General features: G+C 39.8%; 1 protein-coding gene across 1 annotated transcript; it reads left to right on the plus strand.

Moving 5' to 3' along the window:
• The first annotated feature begins 4,111 nt into the window (after positions 1 to 4,111).
• Positions 4,112 to 9,499, plus strand: LOC140007199 (uncharacterized). The gene is made up of 6 exons (XM_072049895.1): positions 4,112 to 4,421; positions 4,890 to 5,284; positions 5,378 to 7,586; positions 7,899 to 7,942; positions 8,726 to 8,983; positions 9,203 to 9,499. Exons 1-6 carry the CDS (start codon positions 4,112 to 4,114, stop codon positions 9,497 to 9,499), a joined length of 3,513 nt encoding a protein of 1,170 aa, XP_071905996.1.
• The last annotated feature ends 287 nt before the right edge of the window (positions 9,500 to 9,786 follow it).

Consider the following 9,786-nt stretch of genomic DNA (forward strand, 5'->3'; position numbering starts at 1 on the left):
CAGATGTTGGTGTTGGATCTGCCATTCCTAGTTCATGAAGATCAAGAAGTGGATCAAAATTGCTGTTTTGATTCATTTTCTACCATAGTTATTTTACTTAGTTGGTCATTTGTGTTAGGAATAAAAATTGAGTCAGATTGCATGTAAGATGGATCCATATAGTTGCTTGTTTTAATTGAGTCGTTTGGGCCTCTTAAATAGGTAGAATAATTCTACCAGCTTATGTCTAAGTTGGGCCTTCATTATCCAATTAGTTGGTTGGTTAAGTGGTTTTAATCTTAGCCCGTCTGGTTTTGTAGTTTGGTTATAAATAGCCGACTTTTTAGAAGTATTATACAAGATATGAAGAATTTCTAACAATAACAATTGAGAGTTTTCTCTTTGGCTCCTTGTAAGCGTCTCCATGAATACTTTAGAGCAAATCTCTGGTGTTCAAAACTGACTAATCAATTAGAATGCATTTGAATTGTAGTACCTTCTAACTTCAACTTCAGTTCCTTAATTTGGGTTATTCATGGGTTGAGATTAACCTTGGGTGTTGTTCGTCTAGGTCCATGATTTGTTGAACTATAGGTTTTGTTTATGGAATTCACGTCAATATAGTCTCATATCTGCATTCATAATATGATTATGCTAGGCTCATACGAAAAGTAGATCAAGTGAAATTAATGATTGCTACTATTGAGTGTTTAAAAACTACTATAATACCTATATCTTGCTTAAGTGATACATGATCACTTAAGGTGAACACAACTTTTCATCTTGTTATATTGCAAACATGGTTTATTGCTTGTCAAGCATACTATTGTCCTCATGAATTCGAATGTATACTTTATCTACTTATCTAGATTACTACTATTCTCATAAATTCGAATGTCTACTTTGTCTCAACAAAAAAATGATTCATTAAATTAGCTAACAAGTACAACAACCATTTGGCGATTATGTAATTTATCGCACTAGAAAGTGTTCATTATTTGTCTTCTCAAAGAACCATATTGTAATCGCTTATACCTGACTAATCAGTTGTTTACTTTATTACATAAATACTAGTAGTGTTTATGCTAGTAGTGTGTCTTAATCCATTGAAGTTATATCGAACATCATTTCATGCACTAGTTTGCAACCAAGTAGTTGGATAGCAAGCTATCCATTTATTGGGTCGAAAGTGAAAGGCATTTCTAGAGTTGATGTAACTGATTTGATATAGGAGGATAAGCTCATGATGGTGGTATAAGGTGGAATTGGGTCGTCATTGACAATCAGTACTGAATTCTTTTATTGTGTTGTTATTTACATTGTTTATATGTTTCAGATATGTTTGAATATATTCTTGAAAATCTAATAGTGCATGCACACAAGAATCTCACTGGACTATAGAGCTCACATCAAAATACGAACATTTTTTCAAGATCAAAATATTCAGGATAAAAATAGAGCAAGAGGTTGTCCCAATATGGTAATAGTAGTTAATTGCACTGGAAAAGTCTAAAATCTGAGTGAATTTGAGTAGAACTTAATTTTTTTGCCTAATAATGTAATGCTTTGCCTTCAAAGCATATATTCTGAGTTGTAAAGATATCTTTTCAGCAAATGAAGCTGGTGTTAATCTTTAAATTAGTGACTAAATGAGTCTTGATATGGGTTTGGTAGTCCACTGCTGACTTAGGGGGTTGAAGTAGTAGCAAATGTTAGGCCCGAAAACAACCCTCTTTTCTAGGCGACCACACAATGGAACAGTTGATGAGAAAGCACAAGTACTTGTGAGTAGAAGAGATAAACAAAGTACAGATTTCAAACGTAACAATAAGTAAATAAAAAGGAAAGAATAGCAAACCAATTAACTACCCAACTCCTCTTGAGCTTGTAGGCTAATTCAAACAAGCTACTTCAAGTTGATGAATTACAATCACTCTTGTGTACAAAGGAAGGTTCACCTCCTCCTTGCCCCGAACTCCACTCGGTCAAACCAGAACGTTTTACTATCCCTCAGGACAACCCTCACAGAGCTATACTCATGAAGTATTCACTCACAAATGAAAAGTTTACAATGAATCTCACACCACTAAGACTACAAATCTTCTTTGAAGAGTATTTTCTCACCAAAATCACTCTAGATCTTTTGTATCTTCAATGTGTCAAAGTTTGTTTGAAGTATCTGACCAACCACTATTTATATAGGATCAAGAAAATGCCTCATTAATGCTTCTAACGGATAGAAAATAGTTGAAGAGTCAACTAGCCGTTGGCGTGTCGGACGTCCGATAGCCCTGTTTTATGCATCCGACAGCAGGCAATGAGTTTAAGAGATTTTCTTCAATTCTTTCGGACATCCGGTGCAAGCTTTTTATGCGTCCGACAGCAAACAAAGAGATTTGAGAAATTATCTTGTTTCTATCGGATGTCTGGTAGAGACATATTCAGCGTCCGATAGTTTTGTCGACTTCGAAAGATCCTATCGGACGTCCGAAACATGCGTCCGAAGTTGTGCAATGATTATCGGACGTCCGGTACTGTCTTCTTGAGCGTCCGACAGGTTCAGCATACTCTGTCTTTTTCAAATGTGCTTAATCTTTGAACCTGATTTGTTTTATTTCTGAAAAAGCCTTTGAGGAGATGTTAGCAACATCCATTTGTTTTGTAATCATCAAAAGCTAGGGACCAAGGTCAACAGCAAATATACTACTCTTTCAACATGATAACGTACCAACAATTAGTACTTATCAGTAGACTAAAATTATTATAAGGTCCTGATTAAATTTATAACAGCTTTGACAACTAACCCTATTTTTGTTGACTTTTTAGAAGAATTAACTACACTAGAAAGTTTGTATCTCCTAAAAGCATAGCTTTGTTGTGAGGACCCGAAAATTTTCTTATTTATCGAATATTACAACAAGTTTACTTAAATATTTATTTATTCATTTTCTCCGAATTATTTATTTCGACCATTTAAAATCCATTTATATGGATTACGCTTCTTTCATAGTTTTAAAGTGTTTTGTTGGAAAATTTACTTTTCAAAAAAAAATTCGTTTAGTTCGGAACAATGAGTGCACGTCTTTCGAGACTATACTTGAATCAAGAGTGTATTAATATTAGAGAGTTAAGAATGATCAATGATAGATTAAGAAATGTTCATTGAGGAATTAATACTCGACTCATGTAAAGACTCACAAAAATTTACCTATTTTAAACTCCAAATTCTAGCCCATTTAATTATTTATTTGGTCAATTGCCCCAAATATTATTTTCTAACCTTTTTAGACCTAATTAAAGGGATCTATGGTTTAGTTATATTTTTAAAGTGACTCGTTTCAAAATTTAATTTCTGAAGACTCGTTAAGTGAAAATAGTGAATACGCGATTGGAGTAAATAATTGAATCGAGGATACAATAAGTTTAGAAAAATTGGAGACATATACATTAGTCCTAAATTAGGTATTTTATGTTTAAGTGCTCAAATATTAGTTAGTAATATTATCGTTATAAGAATTTCTTAGAGATTTCGCGTTATCGCGCTTAAATTGGAAATACGCATTTTTACGCGCGCGATTAATTGAATGACCTTAGACGTTTATTTTGGGACTATTAAGAGTGAATAATGATGATATGAATGTAAGTGCATTATAGGTTTAGTGCACTGGTGAAATAAATTCGAGAGAAATCGAGCACGAAGCGCGCGTGTGGCGACCCCACTTCCCCCTGAGGCGAACCAAAGGGTTGGCGGGCCGTCTGCCCAGCTCTCGCCAACCCTTTGGTTCGCCTCAGGGGGAAGTGGGGTCGCCACAGGTGGTATCAGAGCCTAGGTTAGAAAAGTTATTCAAGAGACTTAATAGATGTGTTAGAAACCCTAATCCTCTCTAGAAATAAGAATGGAGACCTTAGTTATACGTTAAGTGATATCCGATCCAATTAGCTATTTAAGTTCTAATCTTTAAGTTTTGATCATTTTGTAGGTATGGAAAATGGAAACGGACATGCTAACGGGGGTAGTGCGGCTAATGGACATGCGGAGCCGCTTAGATCCATCTCCTACAGGCCATGAGGCGGAGGAGCTCATATACGTTACTCACCTGCTGACAGGCACCCTAGGTGTCAGTGCCGAGCCATGTACGCGTATCCCAATGAGCTAGTGTTATCCTTAGACAACGAGCGCCGCCAGTTGAGGGACGCTAACTTCACCCTGACCCAGGACGTAGAGGAGATGGGTATAATGGTGGATACTCAGTTTGACCGCATAGCTGATCTGGAGGTTAGGCTCACTGCTGAGCATCATCTACTGGAGGCTGCCCGCTTGGAGATAGAGCGGCAAAAGTCTAGGGCGACTCGATTAGCAGAGAGGATGCGTGATAGGAGCGCAGGCATCAGGGCTGATGCTGCGATGATGATGGATGAGGCCACTAGCTTTATCCAGGGAGGTGAGCAGGCAGGTGTAGAGGAGGATCCGGAAGAGGACCCAGAGGAGGACCCGGAGGAGGATCCGGAGGAGGACATTGCTCCTGATAGCCCTGCTCAGGGTTAGATTAGGACTCACCTGGTTACACTAGACATAGAAGGCTAGGCAAGGGACATTAGTTACGTCATCAAGTTTTGTCTAGGTGGATGACTTACCTCCGAGGCACTATACCCTAATTTTTGGTATAAGGGATTAGCTGTATATATTTATGTTAGCTTAGGTGCCTTATTTCCGGAAATGTCCCAACTTGTTATTTGTATGACTTTTCTGTGGAATTATATGTTAAGTGTTTTATTTATCTTTTCTTTATTTCCATATTGATTTTATTTACCAAAAAGAATGGTAATAATCATAAATAAATAATACTTTTGCCTAATTGACCTATCCTTCCGTAATAGGCATATTTAGAATATGGATCGCCAAGTGATAGGAAGGAGCCGGGGAAGACCCACTAGACAACACCCGGAAGCGGGTGGTGATAGGGAACCCGAGGTCGATCAAGACCTAGGGCAGGAAGGTGTGGCCGGAGACCGGGTGGCCACCGCAATTGACCGTATTACTGAAGTTCTCGAGCGATTGACTGATCGCCAAACCACTGAACCAGTGCATCAATCAGGAGGCCCAGTTGACTCCGATGATCGGGCACTGGAAAGATTTCTGAAATTTGGACCTCCCAAATTTTATGGAGGACCCGAGCCGGAAGTGGCCGAAGGCTGGTGGGAGAGAATCACTGAGATTTTCGCCGCCTTGAACTATACCGAGGAGCGAAAAATGACTTTTGCTACCTTCCAGTTTGAGGGAGCTGCCCGCTCCTGGTGGAACCTGGTAAGGGTTACATGGGAGACTAACCATACGCCAAGGACTTGGGCGAACTTCACAAGGGAGTTCAATGCCAAATTCCTTCCACCTCTCATTCAGGAGAAGAGAGAGGATGATTTTATTAGATGCAAACAAGGGGCGATGAGTGTCGCCGAGTATGAAGTCCAGTTCACAAAGCTGTCACGCTTTGCACCTGAGTTGATAGCCACCGAGCAAAGGCGTGTTCGGAGGTTTGTGCAGGGTTTGAATGTGGAACTACAGGAAAGTTTAGCTGCTGTAAGGATAGATACCTTCGCTGAGGCTGTTGAAAGAGCGCAGCGAGTTGAAGTAGCCAGAGCTCAAGTGAAGTCTTTTCAGTCCAAGAAAAGATTTGCTCCTAGCAGTAGTCGAGAGCCGACTTTTGGAAATGCTCCACCGGCCAAAGTGGGCCGAGGAACTAGTGGAGTGAATAGTTTTGGAGCACCACGAGGCGCCCAAGCAAGAGGAAACGGGGCCAGGAATGCAGGAGGACGAAATATTGGAGCTAGAGGGGGACCAATTGGAAGAGGACAACCTAGGAATCGGCCGCAAGGGGGTCGAGCAATAGTTCCTCAAGTGACATGTGCTTATTGCAAGAAACCTGGTCATTCCATGGATAGTTGCTGGAAGAAGCAAGGAAGGTGCTTGAGATGTGGAAGTAGTGAGCACCAAATCTCAGGATGTCCAAAGGTGCAGGAAGGGACTCCTCAAAAAGCTAGACCAAACACTTCTGGAGGGAGCCGGCCAACAGTTCCTGCCAGAGTGTATGCTATAGATGATCAACCCATACCTGATTCCTCGGAAGTTGTGGAAGGTACACTTCCAATTTTTCATAGATTAGCTAAAGTGTTAATTGACCCTGGTGCAACGCATTCATTTGTAAATCCATCTTTTATGTCTGGAATAGATGTGCAACCCGTTAGATTACCCTATGATCTTGAAGTTAGGACACCAATGGGTAATAAGAAGGTAACCACTAGCTTGACTTATAGGAATTGCGAATTCTGGGTTGGAGAGCGAAAAATGTTAGTGGATCTGATCAGTTTGGATATAAAAGGTTATGATGTTATCATAGGAATGGATTTCCTAGGTCACCATCATGCTAAGCTTGATTGCCGAGCGAAAGTAGTGGAGTTTTGTATACCTGGAGAAGCAACCCTGAGGTTAGATGTCAAAGGTAGGTTAGCATCTTCTGCTATGGTCTCGGGAATACGGGCAAGGGAAATGTTATCTAAAGGAGCTCAAGGTTTCATAGCCTTCTTGATCAATACTCCCAGTGATCAAGTAAGATTAGAAGATGTGCTAGTGGTACGGGAATTTTCGGATGTTTTCCCCGAAGAATTAACGACTCTACCGCCGGAGAGAGAAGTGGAGTTTAAAATCGACTTGGTGCCTGGAACGGCTCCAATTTCTAAGACTCCGTACCGAATGGCTCCTGCCGAGCTTAAAGAGTTGAAAATCCAATTACAAGACCTGTTGGAGAAAGGTTTCGTGAAGGAAAGTGACTCACCATGGGGAGCGCCCGTTCTATTTGTTAAGAAAAAGGACGGGAGTTTGAGGCTATGTATCGATTACCGAGGGTTAAATGAGGTTACTATTAAGAATAAATACCCTCTACCGTTGATTGATAGTTTGTTCGACCAACTGCAAGGATCAGTGGTCTTCTCTAAGTTGGATTTAAGGCAAGGGTATTACCAGCTAAAGATTAAGAAGGAAGACATACCCAAGACTGCTTTTAGTACAAGATATGGACATTTTGAGTTCGCAGTCATGCCTTTTGGTTTAACTAATGCACCAGCTGCATTTATGGATTTAATGCAGAGAATTTTTAAGAAATACCTGGACCAATTTGTAGTAGTTTTTATAGATGATATTTTGATATACTCCAAGACTCAGGAGGAACACGTTAAGCACTTGGAGATAGTATTGCAGATACTAAGAGAGCATAAGTTGTATGCAAAATTCAGCAAGTGCGAGTTTTGGTTAGAGGAGATTTCCTTTTTAGGGCATAAGGTTTCCAAAGATGGAATTGCTGTGGATCCGGCAAAAGTTGAAGCCGTTATGAATTGGAAGCGGCCAGAAACTCCAACTGAAATCAGAAGTTTCTTGGGTTTAGCAGGTTATTATAGGCGATTTATCCAGGATTTTTCGAAGATTGCAGGACCTATGACCGAGCTAACCAAGAAAGGAAATAAGTTTATCTGGACTCCAAAATGCGAGTCAAGTTTTCAGGAGTTAAAGAGGCGTTTAACATCCGCTCCTGTTTTGGTGTTACCTGACGGAGACGAAGGTTATGCCGTGTACTCCGATGCTTCTGGAGAAGGTCTCGGATGTGTTTTAATGCAAAAGGGTAAAGTAATTGCTTATGCTTCCAGGAGATTGAAGCCTCATGAACAGAACTACCCAACTCATGACCTAGAGTTAGCAGCAGTGATTTTCGCCTTAAAGAAATGGAGACACTACTTGTATGACGTGACTTTTGAGGTTTTTACAGATCATAAGAGCCTCAAGTATTTGTTCTCCCAAAAGGAACTGAATTTGAGACAAAGGCGATGGGTAGAATTTTTGGAAGATTATGATTGTTCGATCAACTACCATCCAGGAAAAGCAAATGTGGTAGCTGACGCTTTAAGTAGAAAGGCCCAAATAGTGGGGTTGATGGTTAAAGAATGGGACATGCTAGAAGAAATAAGTAATTGGAACCCTCGCTTGGAGAAATTGAAGATATTATTTGGGAATCTATCTCTGAAATCACCATTACTAGAGCGTATTAAGGAGGCTCAGGAATCGGACCCTGTGATTCAGAAGAATTTGGAGAAAGTGCAAAAAGGGGAAATCCTAGATTTTAAATTAGGGTCTGAAGGTGTATTGAGGTTCCGAGATCGTATTGTGATTCCGGCAGATGAAGAGATCAGAAAAGAAATTTTGGAAGAATCACATCGATCAAAGTATACTATACATCCAGGAGTGACCAAGATGTATCATGATGTGAAGAGTTTATATTGGTGGGAAGGTTTGAAAAAGGATGTGGCAGAGTATGTACAGAAATGTTTAACTTGCCAACAAGTAAAAGCAGAGCATCAGAAGCCCTCTGGTTTGTTGAAACCGTTAGAAATCCCTGAATGGAAATGGGAACACATCACCATGGATTTTGTAACGGGACTGCCTAAAAGTCAAAAAGGATTTGATGCAATTTGGGTAATAGTCGATCGACTCACTAAGTCTGCACATTTCCTACCTGTGAGCATGAGTTTTTCATTGGAGAAATTGGTCAAGTTGTACATAAAAGAGATCCTAAGGCTACATGGTATTCCAGTGAGTATCGTGTCCGACCGAGATCCAAGGTTTGTCTCGCGTTTTTGGCAGAAATTTCAAGAGTCTTTGGGGACCAAGTTGAAATTTAGTACTGCGTACCATCCCCAAACCGACGGGCAATCGGAAAGGACAATCCAAACTTTGGAGGACCTGCTGAGGTCGTGTATACTGGATTTTGGAGGTAAATGGAGTAAATATATGACCTTGGTAGAATTTGCATATAATAATAGCTATCAGGCTTCGATTCAAACGGCACCTTATGAAGCTTTGTACGGGAGAAGGTGCCGATCTCCGATTCATTGGGATGAAGTTGGAGAAAAGAAGATTTTAGATCCTACAGCCATACCTTGGATAGAAGAAGCCCAGGAGAAGGTGAAACTAATTAGAGAAAGGCTTCAAATTGCCCAAAGTAGACAAAAGAGCTACGCCGACACAAGGAGGAAAGATTTGGAGTTTGAAATAGGGGACAAGGTTTTCCTAAGAGTTAAACCCTTGAAGAGCGGAGTAGTATCTAAGAAAGGTAAGAAACTGAAGCCAAGGTATATCGGACCTTTTGAAATTTTGAGGAAAGTTGGGAATGTAGCATATCAGCTGAAATTGCCTGCAAGCATGGCTAAGATTCACGATGTATTTCACGTTTCCATGCTTAGGAAATATTATCCTGACCCGAGCCATGTGTTACAACTGGAAGGAATTGAAGTGGATGAGACACTAACCTATGAAGAAGGACCAGTCAAGATTTTGGAAAGGGAAGTAAAGGAGTTGAGAAATAAGAGAATTCCTCTGGTGAAGGTTCTATGGAAAAATCATGGACTTGAGGAAGCAACTTGGGAATTAGAAGACGATATGCTGAAAAAGTATCCTGATTTATTTTCTCAGAAAGTGTGAATTTTGAGGGCAAAATTCTTGTAAGGAGGGGAGGATGTGAGAACCCTGAAAATAGAAATATAAGCCAGTGCATATTTTGTTGGCATTCCTTTTATTCCTTAATAAATCCGAGCATTACTTTTACTTGTTCGCATTTAAGAACATAAAAATAGGTTCATGTGAAGCATAATATAATTTTCCCTAAGTCATGAAATTTCTTAGTCTTGCTAGATTAAATTTGCATCTTTAGAATTAGAGTAAATTAAAAAAAAAAACTTGATTCAAAAATTTAGGACACTTGAACCGAT

Source organism: Coffea arabica, chromosome 5c (genome assembly GCF_036785885.1).
Source record: "Coffea arabica cultivar ET-39 chromosome 5c, Coffea Arabica ET-39 HiFi, whole genome shotgun sequence".
NCBI classification, from domain to species: domain Eukaryota; kingdom Viridiplantae; phylum Streptophyta; class Magnoliopsida; order Gentianales; family Rubiaceae; genus Coffea; species Coffea arabica.

What these genes read in the sequence shown, in the direction of transcription:
- LOC140007199 (XM_072049895.1), top strand. Translation starts at nt 4,112, where the DNA reads ATGTACGCGTATCCCAATGAGCTAGTGTTATCCTTAGACAACGAGCGC. An exon ending in CCCGCTCCTGGTGGAACCTG is followed by an intron (nt 5,285 to 5,377) that starts GTAAGGGTTACA and finishes CCTCTCATTCAG; the next exon opens with GAGAAGAGAGAGGATGATTT. An exon ending in CTTTAAGTAGAAAGGCCCAA is followed by an intron (nt 7,943 to 8,725) that starts ATAGTGGGGTTG and finishes CCCCAAACCGAC; the next exon opens with GGGCAATCGGAAAGGACAAT.